At 41.2% G+C, this 19,555-nt stretch overlaps 1 protein-coding gene across 2 annotated transcripts in view; it reads right to left on the reverse strand.

Annotated features, from left to right (window-relative positions):
* ect2 (epithelial cell transforming 2) overlaps positions 1-18,285 on the reverse strand; it is a 68,308-nt gene extending 50,023 nt beyond the window's left edge. For both annotated transcript variants that reach the window (XM_067995337.1, XM_067995336.1), the window contains exons 1-6: positions 17,966-18,285; positions 16,129-16,205; positions 9,718-9,897; positions 7,170-7,256; positions 6,041-6,148; positions 98-171 (exon numbers count right to left, since the gene is read on the reverse strand). In XM_067995337.1, coding sequence (XP_067851438.1) covers positions 98-171; positions 6,041-6,148; positions 7,170-7,256; positions 9,718-9,897; positions 16,129-16,205; positions 17,966-18,095 — 656 coding nt within the window. In that variant the 5' untranslated portion in view covers positions 18,096-18,285. The remainder of the gene's footprint in view (positions 1-97; positions 172-6,040; positions 6,149-7,169; positions 7,257-9,717; positions 9,898-16,128; positions 16,206-17,965) is intronic.
* Positions 18,286-19,555: the final 1,270 nt, after the last annotated feature.

Here is a 19,555-nt window from a genome sequence, read left to right on the forward strand (position 1 = left end):
GAGAATTCAAAGATGAGAAGGTCACATAACATGTGCATTACATTAAATCAAACAGAAGGCAGAACAATTTTTATTTGTAACAAATTTGAACACTCACATTTCATTTCTTTTTTCCCAGGCCTTGTAAATCCATTCTGCTCTCATGATAGGTGTGCCCATGCTTACAGCAGCCTGTAATTAATATCAGACATTATTTTTTGTTTGTCAATTTTCATCCCACCAGATCTCCTGAAGTCACTGGCTGCTGCTGGAGTCACAACTCCACAGGTGCCAATTGCTCTCCACTACCTCATCCAAGAAGCCATTCTTCATATGGGAGCATATTCAGTATCAACAAGCTATTCAACTGCATGGAGGGAGAGGGGATCATCACAGCTGCAATGATCTGGTCCTTATCCAATATCCATACAAGCACACTTCCCACAGGGGCAGCTGGCGAGCAATCAAAAGCTCGAGTTCTGGCCAATTTTCCCCTCCACAACCCAGAGGCAAAGGTACCATGAACCATGATAGGTTAAATGTCCACTTCTAAAAATGAGCGAGGATTCAAACATCTACATTGTGCTGAGATCGCCCCGTAATGTACCTCTCCTCTGGCTATGCAAGGCTCCATCGGTAGCCCAATCTTGGCCAGCCGTCCTCCTCAGGCCCCGATAACCTCGGCATGCCTCCCAGTTTTGGAACCTCTGTCTGAACTGAAAAGGTTATTTGAAAATAATTTGTGAAATTACTAACACACTTCAAAGATTTGATTTTTAATACTATACTCATTCTATCCTTATGACAGATTTTATATCGGTGCACAACTGGTAATCTCAAGCAGGTAAGATGGTCAATTTTCCATAAACACCAATACATAAGTTGGTTAGGTTTATAAGACAGTCACAGATCAGGAAGGCCATTTGGCCCATCTTAATTCATCCATCAAGCACAATTCCCTCCCTCCATTGCAGCATCTAATTGTTTCTTAAATGTTTCCAGGGTTCTAACTTTCATCATTCTATGTGGAGTCACTCGAGAACTCAGACCTTTGACACTAGGGATTTGCCTTGAGGCTCTTCTCTGCACTGCCTCCAACAGTTGAATGTGCGGCCAACACAGAGTGAACTGCTGAGAGTTTGGTAAGTGAGAGTTCGGTGAAGTGGGGGAAGGAGGTGCTGCTTTGCCTTGCTTTTCCTAACTTTTTCCGCAGAGCGGCAATGGACCTGAGCAGTAAAGACTGAGATTGGGGAATAAAAGCAGCAGTAGACCTGCAACAAGAGAAAACTACTGTGCGACGTCACAGGTGAGGCAGGAGAGTCCGAGAGGTGAGTCATGGACACTACCAGTGTCCCTGGCGACCATGTGTGCAGGAAGTGTGTCCAGCTGCAGCTACTGGCTAACCGTATTTCGGAGCTGGAGCTGCGGATGGATTCACTGTGGAGCATCCGCAATGCTGAGACTATCATGGATAGCACATTCAGTGAGGTGGTCACACCGCAGGTAAAGATTATGCAGGCAGAAAGGAAATGGGTGACCGCCAGGCAGAATAAAAGGACTAGGCAGGTAGAGCAGGAGTCCCCTGGGGCCATCTCCCTCTCAAACAGATATTCTGCTTTGGATACTGTCGGGGGAGATGGCTTATCAGGGGAAAGCAGCAAGAGTCAAGTTCGGGGCATCACAGGTGGCTCTGCTGCACAGGAGGGGAGGAAGAAGAGTGGCAGGGCTATAGTGATACGGGATTCATTTGTAAGGGGAAACAGACAGGCGTTTCTGTGGCCGCAAACATGACTCCAGGATGGTACGTTGCCTCCCTGGTGCTAGGGTCAAGGATGTCACGGAGCAGCTGCAGGGCATTCTGGAGGGGGGAAGGGTGAACAGCCAGTAGTCGTGGTCCATGTTGGTACCAACGACATAGGTTAAAAAAAGGGATGAAGTCCTGCAAGGTGAATTTAAGGAGTTAGGAGATAAATTAAAAAGCAGGACTTCAAAGGTAGTGATCTCAGGATTACTACCGGTGCCACGTGCTAGTGAGTATAGGAACAGGAGAATAGACCAGATGAATGCGTGGCTGCAGGGATGGTGTAGGAGGGAGGGAATTAGATTCCTGGGACATTGGGACCGGTTCTGGGGAAGGTGGGACCTGTACAAGCGGGACGGGTTACACCCGAGCAGGACCGGGACCAATGTCCTCGTGGGGGTGTTTGCTAGTGCTGTTGGGGAAGGTTTAAACTAGAGTGGCAGGGGGATGGGAACCTGAGAGGGGAGTCAGAAGTGAGTAAAGTTGAGAGCAGCAAGAGAGGGGAAGACCCAGGGGAAATTTACAATACAAATAGTACAAACAGTTGTTCAAGAACAAGTGAAAGGGAAAAGCGTAGAGCAGCAGAAAGTGTACTTTAGACACTACAGATAAAGTAAAAACTAGAAGGCGTAAGGCGATTAACCCAGCATCAAAGCTGAAGGTCAGGCTAGGAAGTGTGGCCCAACTAAGAGTTCTATATACAAATGTACGGAGTATAATGAATAAATTAAATGAACTACAGGTTCAAGTTCAAATTCAAATTGGAGGGTATGACATGATAGCTATTACTGAGACATGGCTGCAGGATGGTCAGGATTGGGAACTAAACATACCGGGTTATAAGGTCTACAGGAAAGATAGAGAAAATGGAAGAGGGGGAGGAGTAGCCCTAATGATTAGAGATGAAATCACTTCAATGATAAAGGGGGATATAACAAGAGGTAAGCAGCCAACAGAGACTTTATGGGTTGAATTGAGAAATAGGAAAGGATCTAAGACTGTAGTGGGAGTTGTACATAGGAGCCCTGGCAGCAGCTCTGAAGTGCTAGATTGTATAAATGCGGAGATTAGACAAGCGTGTAAGAAAGGCATAGTGGTCTTAATGGGGGACTTTAACCTTCATATAGATTGGTTAAAGCAGACTAGCAACTGTCAGAAAGGTAGCGAATTTCTTGAGTGTGTCCGGGATAGTTTTCTATAGCAGTATGTCCTAGAGGCAACAAGGGGGCAAGCCATACTAGATTTAGTAATGAGTAATGAACCAGATTTAGTTAACGGCTTAACTGTGTGTGAACATCTATCCAATAGCGATCATAACATGATCGAGTTCAATGTAGTGTTTGAAAGGGAAAAGTGAATCAGCTGCTAAGATTCTAGACTTGGGCGAGGCCGATTTCAATGGGATGAGACAGAGACCGTCCACAGTAAACTGGGCAAATCTGTTAATGGGTAAAACGACTGATGATCAATGGGAAATGTTTAAAGAAACATTTAACGTGATACAGAATCGGTTTATACCCCTAAGGGGCAAGAACTCTACTTGCCAAAAAAAACAGCCATGGACAACTAAATAGGCAAGGGACAGTATAAGACATAAGGAAAGGGCATACAAAAAGGCAAAAAATGGCACAGATCCTGGCGAATGGAAAAGATACAAAGAGTCACAAAACAGATAGTAAGAGCTACAAAAAGAGAGTATGAAAAGAAAGTCACAAGGGATATCAAAACCAATACGAAGAACTTCTATAGTTATATTAGGAAAAAGAGGGTGGTCAGGAGCAGTGTTGGCCCCTTAAAAACTGAAAGTGGGAATATTGTCATTGACAATGGGGAAATGGCGGACATGTTGAACAATTATTTTGCGTCAGTATTTACAGTCGAAAAAGAGGATAGCATGCCGAAAATCCCAAGAAAACTTATATTGAATCGGGGACAGGGACTCGATAAAATTAACATAAGTAAAGCAACAGTAATGAAGAAAATAATAGCACTAAAGAGTGACAAATCCCCAGGACCAGATGGTTTCCATCCCAGGGTTTTAAAGGAAGTAGGTGAGCACATTGCAGATGCCCTAACTATAATCTTTCAAAGTTCTCTAGATTCAGGAACTGTCCCTCTGGATTGGAAAATTGCACATGTCACTCTGCTTTTTAAGAAAGGAGAGCGGGAAACCAGGGAATTATAGACCAGTTAGCCTAACATCTGTTGTGGGGAAAATGCTGGAGTCTATAATTAAGGATAGGGTGACTGAACACCTCGAGAATTTTCAGTTAATCAGAGAGAGCCAGCATGGATTTGTGAAAGGTAGGTCGTGCTTGACAAACCTGATTGAATTTTTTGAAGAGGTGACTAAAGTAGTGGACAGGGGAATGTCAATGGATGTTATTTATATGGACTTCCAGAAGGCATTTGATAAGGTCCCACATAAGAGACTGTTAGCCAAGAGAGAAGCCCATGTAATCGAGGGAAAAGTACGGACTTGGTTAGGAAGTTGGCTGAGCGAAAGGTGACAGAGAATAGGGATAATGGGTAGGTACTCACATTGGCAGGATGTGACTAGTGGTGTCCCACAGGGATCTGTCTTGGGGCCTCAATTATTCACAATATTTATTAACGACTTAGATGAAGGCATAGAAAGTCTCATATCTAAGTTTGCCGATGACACAAAGATTGGTGGCATTGTAAGCAGTGTAGATGAAAACATAAAATTACAAAGCGATATTGATAGATTAGGTGAATGGGCAAAACTGTGGCAAATGGAATTCAATGTAGACAAATGTGAGGTCATCGACTTTGGATCAAAAAAGGATAGAACAGGGTACTTTCTAAATGGTAAAAAGTTAAAAACAGTGGATGTCCAAAGGGACTTAGGGGTTCAGGTACATAGATCATTGAAGTGTCATGCACAGGTGCAGAAAATAATCAAGGCGGCAAATGGAATGCTGGCCTTTATATCTAGAGGACTCGAGTACAAGGGGGCAGAAGTTATGCTGCAGCTATACAAAACCCTGGTTAGACCACACCTGGAGTACTGAGAGCAGTTCTGGGCACCGCACCTTCGGAAGGACATACTGGCCTTGGAGGGAGCAGCGTAGGTTTACTCGAATGATACCCGGACTTCAAGGGTTAAGTTACGAGGAGAGATTACAGAAATTGGGGTTGTATTCTCTAGAGTTTAGAAGGTTAAGGGGTGATCTGATCGAAGTTTATCAGATATTAAGGGGAACGGATAGGGTGGATAGAGAAACTATTTCCACTGGTTGGGGATTCTAGGAGTAGGGGGCACAGTCTAAAAATTAGAGCCAGACCTTTCAGGAGTGAGGTTAGAAAACATTTCTTCACACAAAGTGTGGTAGAAGTTTGGAACTCTCTTCCACAAACGGCAATTGATACTAGCTCAATTGCTAAATTTAAATCGGAGATCGATAGCTTTTTGGCAACCAAAGGTATTAAGGGATATGGGCCAAAGGCAGGTATATGGAGTTAGATCACAGATCAGCCATGATCTTATCAAATGGCGGAGCAGGCACGAGGGGCTGAATGGCCTACTCCTGTTCCTATGTTCCATGTGTCTTAAAAAGAGATCTGGACACAGTACTCAAGGTGCAGTCTGGCCAGAGCACTGTACAGTTCAATCACTACTTCCTCTGACTTATATTCTACTGTTTTTGCTATGAAGTTCAACATTGCAGTGGTTGTTGGTTGTTCAACATGTCCAATCAACGCAGAGCAGCAATAAGTTTACTTGGTCTCCTTGAGCTTTTTCAACACCAATCATGGACTATTTGTGTTGCTTATTTTTCCTTCCCATGTGCCGTACTTCACAATGATCTGCGTCAATTTCATCTGCCATTGTTTTGCCCACATATTTATTTTGTCCAACTCATTCTATAATTGATAAGCTGCGTCCTCCAATTCCACTGCCCCTCCCAGTTTGGTATCATTCGCAAATTTGACCATTTTGCATCGAGTTCTTGTACCCAGATCATGTACATAAATTACAAACAGTAATGCCTCAACACCCAGCCCTAGGGCACCCCACTCAACGCTCTTTCTACCTACCCACTCCACCCACCCCCCCAACTCCCCCCACCCACACACACAATTCTTTTAGTGAGCTCTCATTGTTTTCCCCATCTTTAACCAATTTCTTAACCACTCCCAGAATTTAACTAAGAATCCTACAATTTGAGGTGTGCTTGCCGTTTCCTTGTACAATGTACAAATTAAACATTTCAGATTGTTAAAATTTGTCCATACCCTGAACTTGTCACTTTGGGTAGAATTTGCCACAAGATGAGTTATTTTGCCAGTATATTCTTTACGAATAGTTGCTCCCATATGATGTGCCAGGGTAACAAGATTAAGCTGCAAGTAAAAAAAGACAATTGTGCAGTCATTTTCAAATGAATTACTCTTGTAAATACAAAGGCATGGGCAACAGGGAGCTACAGATATATTTTCACATCTTTTGTAATAAAACAAAAATACTGTTCAAGTTTACAGTCAACCTATTAGTTTACCACAGGGTCCAAACACATCTAATTTTTCTTCAATAGCTATCACCCCCCCCCCCCCCCTCATATTACATTTATCAATTTATGTAGTACATCTGACATTCTTGTTTAAGCCTTTTCAAATAGCCAAAGGCTGCCACAATAATCAGCATGCACTTGTCACCTGGCTTTCCTCAAAAATAATTACAGTTAGCATTCAAAAATGAAAGATTATCTATTACCATAACCTTCTCTGGAGCAACAAATACAATTCCATGCAGGCTTGTGGTAAAGTTTTAAAACATTTGTCTGGACTAGACATTATTTCCTTTGATACTATTCTGCTACAACCAGAAGTACCAGGCATACTATGAAAAGCAAAACGTGCACATGAAAAAAAACTTTCATTATGCAATCAAACTCACAGATAACATTGTTCTACCATGAGTGGGGTTTACAGATAGTTAAAACAATTACATATTCATAATGCGTTGCTATCTACCGTTGATAGCATTGTTACAGGCCCAATCGAAACAGGAGAGATTTAATCGAAACTTCAACTATTTCAACTACTTTTTCAAGGGATCTTATGTTTTGGAATATTTTTGGAGTGGGTGAAAAACATTATTGAGAATTGCAATTTAATTGATTCCTCATGAACACTTCACTAATTTATGGATTCAGAATTGATGCTTCCTAAACACTAGATGATCACAACTTAAATAAAAAAAACATTCCATGGGGAATAGAGTGGCTCTGTAGTATACTAAAGTGGTATTTCATGTGCCGAACGACATGACAATGCTCACTATCAAAATCCTTGTAATATAATACTTTCTGTTCACCATAAATCATTCAGTCATTAGAACTTTGACCAAAGCGTAAACTCTTACCAACTTCTCTTTCTTGAATCCAGTGAAACACAAGACCAGATCCAACATACTTGTACAGTACAATGGCCGTGATGTGAAAGGCAGAGGCTTTATGAAGCAAATAAAATATAAACTTCATTAAAGTAATCATTTAAATACTTAAATGTTGTTTCTTAGTTAACAGGTATGAAATCTTTCTCACTTTTTTAAAAAATAAAAGAATGTGGGCTGAGCCATGTCAATTTAAACTTATAAAACTTCTTGTGCCTCCTGCAGAAGTCTCTACAAGCAGACAGCAGAGGTCAAAATTGAATAGTTTGACAGTACATTTTTTTCATAACGGAGAATTAACTTGCAATTAAGTGTGGCAAAATCTTCTGGAGAACTGGAACTACTAAAGTTGATTATATGTTTTTCTGATGTTGTTTATATTGCAAACCCACTTTTGGATTGAATACTGCAATTGCATCTAGAATTCCTGATGCTGTAGAAATTGCTCCATTTATATTGTGGGTCAGTTTCTACAACAGGAAATCACATTTGAGCAACTGAGCACATCCAAGTTCCTCCATACAGAGGGTTAAAATAGCTAAAAGCCAAGGGTGGAATGGCTCCTCCCAAAGAGCGCGAGATTCTTTAGGATTCTCACATAAAAAGGCACCATTCACGAGAGTACTCAGGGAATCTCCCATTTTCTCACGTGGCCACTCTGCCCCTGATAACAGCAACTTTTTTCTCCAGCATGCACTACCTTCCCCAATGGCTGGAAAAGGCTCATACACACCAGATACAATTACACAACTATCAAGAACAGAACATTCGTCTTTGCCAGTAAAAGTATATGCACTGCCAGATGCAGTGCTGCTTTGGAGATGCAAGCATACACTGAATCACTTGCTAGTGCACACCACCTCCTATAGCAATAGCGACACATTGTTTATTTTACCATTAACTTTAGGGCTGCCATCAGTAGCAAAATAGGAAATTATATGACTATTTGAGAAATGTACACTGCCCTACCATAGCACAACCATCAAATGAAGGGATCAAAAACATTTTACATATGGACACATACGAGATAGTCATATCTGAAGAAACACTTCAAGAGATTAAGCCAATAATAACTTGGAATATAGCACCTTTAACATGAACAAAAAATGTCCAAAAGCACTTCACAGAGGAGGAAATTAAGCACGCGCCAAGCCTTTACAGGAAGCTTAGGAAAGGTTGAACAAAGTTAGATTTTGAAAAGGCTTTTAACAGGAAGGGAGGTGAGGGGCAGAGGAATTTTGGAAGGAGGAAAGAAAGAGGGAAAATAGTTCTAGAGAATAAGGGCAAGGGAACTTGAGATTCTACCAAAGATGGGGTGGGGTAGAGGAAGAGTTACAAAGGAAGACCAGAGTCAGAGGAGATCAGAGGGTACACAAACCTGCAGAATGAAAGGTGGGAAGAGACTGTGGTTTTTAAATCTAATGCATTAGGAGTTGAGGAACAACATAGGGCAGTGTGGTGGAGTGATTAGTAAGCAGGACAGGACGCAGTTGATGACTTGGCAGTTGGGAGGCTGGCGATGACAATGGTGTGAATACTTGAAGGGAAAATTTTAACAGGGCCATGGAGAAAGAGCAGGGGAATGGGACTAATTGGATAGCTCTTTCAAAGAACCGCCACAGGCACGATTAGCCGGATGGCCTCCTCCTGTGCTGTACCTGCTACAATACTATGAATAAGATTTTTAATGGCAGTGGAGGTAAGGCAAGGGTGGATGCTTGTAGTGTTGCAGAGCTCAGCTGCTTTGAAGCCTATGATGTTGAGAATATGCAGCAAACAAGGACATCCATGCAGCTGCAGCATCTTCACAGGAGTTACAAAATAGCAATTGCAGCTGTGATATTTCAGATCTACTGATGCCAGTCTTTGGGTCGACCACTTGCATTTTCTCCTCCAGTGCAGAAGACGGACATTCCTCAATTTCACTAATTCAAACCCTCAAGGTAAAGCAGCCAAATAGAAGGTAGATTCACTTAACTGCAGCAGTTATTGCTCAAATTGAAGTTTTTGTAAGGACTTCACTGTACTGAACCTTGGCATACCAAAATTCTGGATCTCGTACAGGCTGTTTGCCTGCCTGACCCCTGATCATACCAAAGAGTGGTTAGTTTCTCCACTCAGGTAGTTGAATTTTAATTACGCGCTTCTCTCCATCCATCTGATTCCCAGCTTATATTCGTCAACATACACCCCACAGCACTTAATGCAAATTCAAATTTAAAACTGTGCTGGAGCACTGTTCATCAGTGAGGGGAGCAGAGAATGTGTTGTCTGTAAGGCTAGCTAGTAATTTGCTTCAAAAGCAAAACAGAAAATGAGTCAGAGTAAGAGCACTTTAGAATATTATCCTGATTAAAATTAAACAGCACAATAACTCCTGGGGCTTCTAGCAATTTATAAGTTAATAAAATCACTGAGGAGGGTTCTGTTTTTTCTCCCTCTTCTCCCCGGCCTCCCCACAAAAATTTTGAAAATCACATTATTTATCACACACAAGTACATTGATGTTTAACTATACCTCTCCTTTTCTCGCACAGTGAAGCACAATGGGAGGTCCCAGGATTCTAGTGTCCATCTTGCGCAAGGTCTCATAAGGCTGGCCTTCGAATTCTCCCAACACAAATATAGTCTCAAATTCAGCATTTTCTTCAACAAAATCTTCCACTCTTTCCAACTTAACGAATGGCAGCTTGACTTCCTAAATCATTGTAAACATGAAAGAAAAATCAGAAACAAATCCTGTGCAGTGCCTACTGCATGGTGCAGAATAGAAGAATAAATCTCATCACCTATACTAAAAAAAAAATCTCCATCAGATTAATTTTGTAAATTACATATTATTACATCAGGATTGCATTTTACAGTTTTGGATTTAAAAAAACTCAGCTCCTCCAAAGCTTCCTTAAAAGCAGGAACTAAGTGTCACAAAACATATTTGAAAGTTCTTTATCTGAATGCACCTAGCATTCGTAACAAAATGGACGAGTTAACGGCACAAATAACTACGTATGGGTATGATCTTGTGGCCATTACAGAAACATAGCTGCAGGGTGACAACGACTGGGAATTAAATATGCCAGGTTATTTAACAATCAGGAAGGACAGGCAGGAAGGAAGGGGAGGTGGGGTGGCTATGTTAGTAAAGGAAGGAATCACTAATACAGAGAAATGACATTGGGACAAAGGATCAGGATAATGAAACAGTTTGGGTAGAGATAAGGAATAATAAGGGGAACAAAACACTAGTGGGCATAGTATTTGGCCTCCTAATAGTTGCAACTCTGCTGGAAGAAGTATTAATCAGGAAATAGTCAGGGCATGTAATAAGGGAACAGCTATAATTATGGGGGATTTTAACTATCATATTAACTGGACAAATCAAATTGGGCAGGGCAGCCTTGAGGAAGAGTTTATTGAGTGTATTAGGGATGGATTTCTTGAGCAGTATGTAACTGATCCTACAAGGGGGAAAGCAACCTTGGACCTGGTCCTGTGTAATGAGCCAGGATTAATTAATAATGTCCTAGTTAAGGATCCCCTTGGAATGAGTGACCATAACATGGTTACATTCCATATCCAATGAGAGGGTGAGAAGGTTGGTTCTCAAACAAGCGTACTGAGCTTGAATAAAGGAGACTATGATGGTATGAGAGCGGAATTGATTAAAGTGGACTGGGAAAATAGATTAAAGGGTAAGACGGTACATGAGCGGTGGTGTTCATTCAAGGAGTTATTTTACAACTTTCAAAAAATATATATTCCACTGAGGAAAAAAGGGTGTAAAAGAAATGACAGCCATCCGTGGCTAAGTAAAGAAGTTAAGGATAGTATCCGACTAAAAACAAGGACATATAAGGTAGCCAAACTTAGTGGGAGGATAGAAGATTGGGAAGTCTTCAAAAGACAGCAAAGAGTAACTAAAGGATTGATTAAGAAAGGGAAGATAGATTATGAAAATAAATTAGCAAAAAATATAAAAACAGATAGCAAGAGTTTCTATAGTTATATAAAAAGAAAAAGGGTGGCTAAGACAAACATAGGTCCCTTAGAGGATGAGACCGGGAAATTAATGGTGGGAAACATTGAAATGGCAAAAATGCTGAACAAATATTTTGTTTCAGTCTTTACGGTAGAGGACACTAAGAATATCCCAACACTGGACAAACAGGGGGCTCGAGGGGCGGGGGCGGGGAGGAGCTAAATACGATTAAAATCACTAAGGAATTGGTACTCAGTAAAATAATGGGACTCAAGGCGGATAAATCCCCTGGACCTGATGGCTTACATCCTAGGGTCTTGAGGGAAGTGGCAGTAGGGATTGTGGATGCTTTGGTAATAATTTTCCAAAATTCTCTGGACTCGGCAAAGGTCCCGGCAGATTGGAAAACTGCTAATGTAACACCCTTATTTAAAATGGGTAGTAGGCAGAAGGCTGGAAATTATAGACCAGTTAGCCTAACATATGTGGTGGGTAAAATTTTGGAATCTATTATCAAGGAGGCAGTAGCGGAACATTTGGATAAACATAATTTAATAGGACAAAGTCAGCATGGCTTTACGAAGGGGAAGTCATGTCCGACAAATTTGCTTGAGTTCTTTGAGGACATAACGTGCAGGGTGGATAAAGGGGAACCAGTGGATGTAGTGTATTTAGACTTCCAGAAGGCATTCGACAAGGTGCCACATAAAAGATTATTGCTCAAGATAAAGCATCACTGGATTGGGGGTAATATTCTGGCATGGGTGGAGGATTGGTTATCTAACAGGAAGCAGAGAGTTGGGATAAACGGTTCATTCTCGGACTGGCAACCAGTAGCCAGAGGTATTGCTGCAGTTATGAGGACGGCCTCAACCGGGATCTTGGGTTCATGTCACGCTACACGTAACCCCACCAGCAAAAAGGGGGAAAAAAATTTATATGTTTTTTAAAATTCTCTCTCTCTCTCTCTCTGCCATTTTAAGTTTCTTTCTGCCTGCCTGTGTAAAAGACACAATGTATATCGAGTGTACTGGGACGTGCTGTTCTCCGTGACTGGCCTGTTTGAATAACAACGACACCTTTTGATTGGTGTGATGCTGTCCCAACATCGTATAAGATATGCGATTTGAGAACCTTTTCATTCAATCATCTGACGAAGGAGATAATCTCCGAAAGCTTGTGATTTAAAAATAAATTTGTTGGACTATAACCTGGTGTTGTAAGATTCCTTGCAGTTATATAAGGTATTGGTGAGACCGCACCTGGAATACTGCATACAGTTTTGGTGTCCATGCTTAAGAAAAGACATACTTGCTCTCGAGGCAGTACAAAGAAGGTTCTGGGGATGAGAGGGCGGACATATGAGGAGAGGTTGAGTAGATTGGGACTCTACTCATTGGAGTTCAGAAGAATGAGAGGCGATCTTATTGAAACATATAAGATTGTGAAGGGGCTTGATCGGGTGGATGCGGTAAGGATGTTCCCAAGGATGGGTGAAACTAGAACTAGGGGGCATAATCTTAGAATAAGGGGCTGCTCTTTCAAAACTGAGATGAGGAGAAACTTCTTCACTCAGAGGGTAGTAGGTCTGTGGAATTTGCTGCCCCAGGAAGCTACATCATTAAATACATTTAAAACGGAAATCGACAGTTTCCTAGAAGTAAAGGGAATTAGGGGTTACGGGGAGCGGGCAGGAAATTGGACATGAATTTAGATTTGAGATTAGGATCAGATCAGCCATGATCTTATTGAATGGCGGAGCAGGCTCGAGGGGCCGATTGGCCTACTCCTGCTCCTATTTCTTATGTTCTAATACAAGACATTTACTAAAATTATGTTGTTGCATGGCATTCACCAGCTTAAATCTACATTTTGTAAATATAATTTAGCTTTCCATTAATAAAACAATGATATTGCGCACAAACCCCTCTCCAGGACTTGGCACCAAAATTTGCTTAAAGCTTGCAAAGCTCAAGTCAACAATAGATAACCAATCATTTCAATCAAATGGTAAGCAAATACATGGAATGCTGCCACAATGGCTATGCACGTTATGAAGTATGAAGTTAAAAGTACAGTGGAACTTTAATTACACCCCATAAAGGGGACCACCCATATGGTTAATAGAAATTAGCAAATATTAAAATCTCCAAATTTGGTCCTGCGGGGATGGTACTGTAATAACCTAAACTCATGAATGAAGACAAGTGCAAAACAATTGACATTAATTAAATTTCATCTTTCCTTGAGCTGGAAGATTGATTTCTTTCAGGCACAGAATTAGTGTTAATGGGTTTTGCAATTAGGCAACATTTCACATAAGATTTTTATCTTGAAGATTATGGCAAGTAATTGGAATGCAGATAATTGAGAATCCACTATGTGTGAAAATGTGGAATCATCTAGTTACCAAATATCAAAAAGTTAGTACCAAATCATGATCCTTTTATCACAAAGTTACACAATGGGTAAAAGAAGTATTGCTTGGCCTGTCTGTAGTCAGAAGCTCCTTACTGGCCCAGTGGGTAGAGGTATTGTACGACGTACCACGAAGCCATACAGAATGGGAGATCCTAGGTTTGATCCCCTGCCTGTGCTGAGGTAGCTGATCTAAGCTGGGGCGATAATTGGGGCATTATAAATTAGCCTTAGCACCCCTAGACTCAGGACATTAACAACAAAAAAACCACAATGTGCAAGAGTTCACACTCCTTATTGTTATCCAGTGACCGCTGCTGCAATACACGTGCGCCTGGACATTGGGCGAGAACAGAATTGGCTCGGCTGTGATATTCTCCTACATTGGCCATCTAGGCTCACACTTGAAAAAAAATCATTTGAGCAAGTTACTGAAGTGCTTACAACATCAGTGAAATTGTATTGTAGCATCTTCAGCAATAAAAGAGGAAAGAAAAAGAAAAAAAATGCACTAAAACCTTTTTACATAAAGAAATGCTTTCGTTGTCCAATGTTAAACAACTTACAGAAAATAAAATAATTAAGTCTTCTGGATGCAGACCATCAACCATGCAGCACTTCTGAGAATCTTGCATTTCAAAGAGAATTCAGTGGCACAGTGTAAGACTATGTTAAATCCATTAAAAATGTTGCTACAAGTGGGGTTACTGTTAGTCCCTGGTAAAAACCTTTGCAAGGGCAGGAAAAGATACAAAAATACAGCTTCCAGATTGTAGGTAACAAAGATTTGTTCACAAGCAGCATAGATAAGAGAGTATTTGGAGATAAGACAATGCTAAAATCCCAAAAACTAAACCCACCATGCATGTGCACAACACTACAGTAATTAATACTGGTTATAAACTTGCTGCTGTAAAATGCTACAAATAAGTATTCCAGTCCTATCTTCTTACATTAAAATGGCTTAAAACAATATTGAAGTATACACTATTAAAGTAGAAGATACATTTTTTTTGAGGTGCTAGACATTTGCTGATATCATCTTTAAAGCAACAACCAAACAAAAATTATACACCACCAGAATTTGCCCAAGGACATTAATTTTCTATTCCATTAGATAAAATGCAATTATACTTGGTTTGGGTTGGCAGAAATTACTCAAAAATCAGTAAACTAAATTATAACCCTCTTCACTCGATATTGTTGCTTCACCCAGACAGATTATTTCAGTTTTTAAACTGAAGCTCACGTGCACAAGTTACCAACTAATAAGAATCTAGTCAAATGTAAAAGTCCAATCTAGAAAATGCAACTAAAAAGGTCCCAAAGTGGACATGAGTGATAGTTTTCCAAAAACTACATCAATAGAAATTTTATCAAGATTTTGTTGTTTTGAAACATAAAATTAGCTGAGTGAACAGTTTCCACTTAGATTCTCGCCAAGTTTGAAATTCCAGATATTAAACAGATTTCCTTAATTTTAAGACAAATCTGAAGTGCACAGGTATTAGGCCAATGTGAACTATTGCAGGCAGGAGGAATTTACTCCAAAGGTCACCAAAACCTACCATAATTACAATAGATTTTATAAACCGTTGACCCAACTTGCTATTAGGTGCGCTTTCCTTCACCATCATCAAAAGAACTTCCATTTCTTTAACTGTCTGTGAAGTAACAAGAGTTGATATAAAAAAGTAAAGCACTAGTTTTGGAAGCCAAAGAGCTCCATTTACTGCTGTATTGCAGCTTTATATTACAATATCTTATTTGGCAATTTTTTTGCATGAATACTAGATGAGGGCAGAGTCAGGTACAACAATAATGCCTGCCACTTTTCCCCCTCTTGGGTTACATAGCCCACTAACGCTCACAGTTCAGACCCTCATTAGTAATGGCCACTTGAGGTATCAGAGGGCCCCACTCAATCAACCATATCTTCACATGAGTTTTGCCTTTGGGAAGGCACAGAAAGAGAGGAGAGAAAAATTAATTTTTCAGAGAACCAATAAAAAAGTTAAAGGGGAAAACAAAACACTATTCCTCTAAATTTAAAAGCCAGGAACTAGTTACATTGTGTAAAATGGGACTGCATTACAGTGAACCACTGAAATGTTCTACCACAGAAGATAACAAATACTGACTCAGTTTCACATCAATAGTTCAGCTTTAGCCATTGCTTATGAAGCTGATGTTGGAGTTATGTACCAGACCTGCAAATTGAGACAGTAACAAAAAATATCACTTAGCTGAAAATAACTTGCCAAAAATGTCTCAAATCTTCAAGCAAAATTGAGAAAATAAAACTTTCTATCGCTCTACTTTAAAGAGAAAAATGATACGATCTTCACCCAAAATTGTATCTTATGACCATTTTAGGAATGACAGGTGTTTTACTAATATGATTTACTATCATAGTAAGAGAACCAGACAATCATTTAAAATTAAAAAGACTCTTAATACAACACACACCACTGACATCTACAGATGGAAAGAAGATGAAGGTGACTGAAGTTTTAAACCTGAAGTTATTACCTCCAAGGCTTTCAGAATCTCTTCAGTGTTCCCAATTTTTCCCATTAACACAACTTTTGTTTGAATCCGAGGTACACCTAGAAAAGGAACCAAAAAATGTATAAACACGAATTGGTGTCCCATGGTATTGACTAAATGTAGTTTTCAAGTGAAGGCGGGTTAGAGGGCAATGAATAATTGGACTAGGGCATGCATACATAATTCAGTGCCCATTTCAAAGTCACGCATTCTGTCCTTTTTTATTTCCACCATCAATTCCTTATGTCCATATTTATGATGCAAACTGCTAACTTAAACTTGACACTATAATTACACCTTTTGGCCAGTGGTGGAGAAAGCTTTAAACTATGTAGGGGCAAAGGAGGGGAGTATGTCAAAATGTGTGACAGAGACCAGCGGGACAATGGGCAGGGCAGTTATCCGAATAAGAGTCCTGTACATGAAAGCACTTGGCATAAGAATTAAAACAAGTAGTTAGAAGCACAAATTAAGCTTAAAGGATATCATGTACTAGCCATTACAGAGACCTGACCACAAGTTGGGCCTGGTTTGGAACTAAATGTTCTACACTATAGGATCTATAGAAAGAACAGGGGAATTGGCAAAAAAGGGGATACAGCAATATTAATAAAAGACACAATTACAGCAGTAGAAAGAAGGGATTTAGACACACACACTTTACACTGTGACTAAGTTCTTGTTTGGGCAGGTGGGGGGAGGAGGTAGAAGAGATGGGCAAGGAAAAGAACAGAAATTCCCCTATAGACAGAGACCTGCAAGTAGGACATATTAATACAATAACTGATACCTCAGTTGCTTTACAAAGTTTAAACAGAAAATGCTGCAAATACACTGGTCAGTCAGCATCTGAAGAGAGAAAAGATGGATCTACACCCAAAATATTACCATATCTTTTCAGATACGGAGTGACCTGCTTGTTTATTTCCAACATTTTCTGATTTTATTTCGGATTTCCAACGTTTGCAGTTTATTTTTACTCTGCTTTAGAGTCGCCTCCAGTAACAACAGACTAAAGCCAGTGCAAAGTCACCAGGGCTTATTTTTTTTTGGGGAGGGATGCCCGTGACCTCGGGTTTCAATGTTGGGTCCACCATTTAGGATCTAGGCTAAAGGTCTTCAGAGAAAACGTCAGTCCGACTGAGATCAAAGTGAGGAAAAAACATCGTATATGCTCAGTTGTTTGTTGCTACTCAATCTACCCGGCAAAAACATTAAGAGGGTATACAAGATTGTCCTTTTAAGTAGCGGGTCACTCGCTTGAGGAAACCCTGGATCAGTCAACTGCCTTAACGCCACAGACACATTCCCTACCCCCCACAAAAGTATTTAAGATATTTCTACAGGTGACTGCCCACATCTGCACTTTTCAGTTGGGAGTATTAAACTAGGAACACTGTAATCTGACCTGGCTAAACACTCCATCCCAATGATGTAGTACTTATATACAACGAACGATGTTTCATTAACTGTCGCAGTTTTTTTCAATCTACATGAAATTGTACATCCAGCATCAGCACAGGTCAGTTTCTCAATGTGTTTAACATGAACACTCCTTATTGTAAATATTTAAGTTACAGTCCGTGCTACAAGATTTACATCACCAACAGGAATATTCAGGTAAAATCAGTAGTTGCATTAAAAAGAAATGCAGTTATAAAGATATTTTATTGTTCGAATAACCGGTGTCGTTCACTCGCCTCAACCAATGCTGCAGTTTGTCTCTCTAACGGGTACCGGGAGATGGGGGTCGCAGAGTGAATGTTCCGTGACCGCTTTCAGAAGCGTAAACCGGAATCATACTGAAACACTCCGTTACCTTCAACATGGTCCGATGCGGCCTCGGCGAACAGGAACTCCTTGGAGGAGTCGGCGAGTCTCGAATCGAATGCGGACGAGTCCACCAGGAGACTCCTGGCGCTGGCGGCCACTGCGGTCCACTCCGCCATTGTAACACGGGCTGTGAAGAGCAGCTCCCCGCAAGACAAGGGTAACGGCTCGCTCACAATTAAAGCGCCTTCCGATACAGCGAGCACTCACAAACCGCGAGCCCACGGTCAGCGCTTTTTTTTAAAAAAAAGAAAGCCCGATTTAAATTTGGCCCTGACGCGGGTTCAAACGGGTTTAGAACCTCGCCTTCCACTGTCCTCAACGGAAAATTCAAAATTCGATCCCCTCTCGTAAGCGCTTATCTGATTGGTCCAAACTGATATCCTATTGAAAGTGCGAGCGGCTGCACCTGATTGGTTGTCACCGGGGAAACTAAGGTTCTAGAGTGTGTAATTGATTCTGACGACACCTGAACGATGTCCGATGGCTCAGCGAACCATCATCTTGTCCTCGATTGGATAAAGGTGATCCTTTGAGGGAGGTTCTGCAACAAAAGCAAAATACTGTGGATGCTGGAAATCTGAAATGAACACACGAAAATGCTGGGCAGCATCTGTGGGGAGGGGGAGGGCAAATCCGAGGACCTTCTGGTGGGTCTGCTCCTGGGCCTGGCCATCCACAGGTTGGACGCGGCCCGTGGGGGCAGTCGCTCCGACTGTCTGCCTCTCTTCCGCGGTATGCTCCACGCCCAGGTGGCCCTGGAGAGGGAGCACGCGGTGTCTGCCAGTACATTTGAGGCTTCCCGTGACCGGTGGGTACCACAGGGGCTGGAGTGCATCCTGGATCGTTATAATAAAATTATTATTTGACTCTGTTATTTGGTCTAGGATTTGTTGGAAATAAAACACACCCTAAACCACCACCCCCCCCCCTTATAAAAGGGGGACCTAAAACACAAAAAATATACTGCGGATGCTGGAAATCTGAAATGAACACATATGCTGGGCAGCATCTGTGGGGAGGGGGAGGGAAAATCCGAGGACCTTCTGTTGGGTCTGCTCCTGGGCCTGTCCATGGTGGTCATCCACAGGTTGGACGCGTGGGGGTGGTTGCTCTGGCTGCTTGTTTCTCTTCCCCGTCTTGGCCCTGGAGAAGGATGCTTGAGTTCTTCCCCGATCAGTGGGCATCGATGTGTAGTGGATAGCGAAAAGAATATTATTATTTAACTTGATGGTTCCTTTCTTTGATATGATTTGGGTGTTTATTGTTTTTGCCCCTCTAAAAAGGGGGCACTTTTGTTAGATTTCTTTTATTTGCGTTGATGATACAAAGGCATCTGTGGCGTGAGAAACAGAGTTTAACGTGTCAGGTCGATGACCTTTCATCAGAACTCTACCTGAAACGTAACTCTGTTTCTCTCTCCACAGATGCTGCCTGACCTGCTGAGTATTGCCAGCATTTTCTGTTTTTATTAGTTAGGTTCTGATTTACCTAAGGTTAGTGACTGCTGATTGGACTATGTCAAGGTAAGAAGCGTCTGGTTGGATGATACTGCTTGCCTTAGAAACTTTATGAAGGA

The sequence above is a fragment of the Heptranchias perlo genome, chromosome 13 (assembly GCF_035084215.1).
Source record: "Heptranchias perlo isolate sHepPer1 chromosome 13, sHepPer1.hap1, whole genome shotgun sequence".
Taxonomy (NCBI): domain Eukaryota; kingdom Metazoa; phylum Chordata; class Chondrichthyes; order Hexanchiformes; family Hexanchidae; genus Heptranchias; species Heptranchias perlo.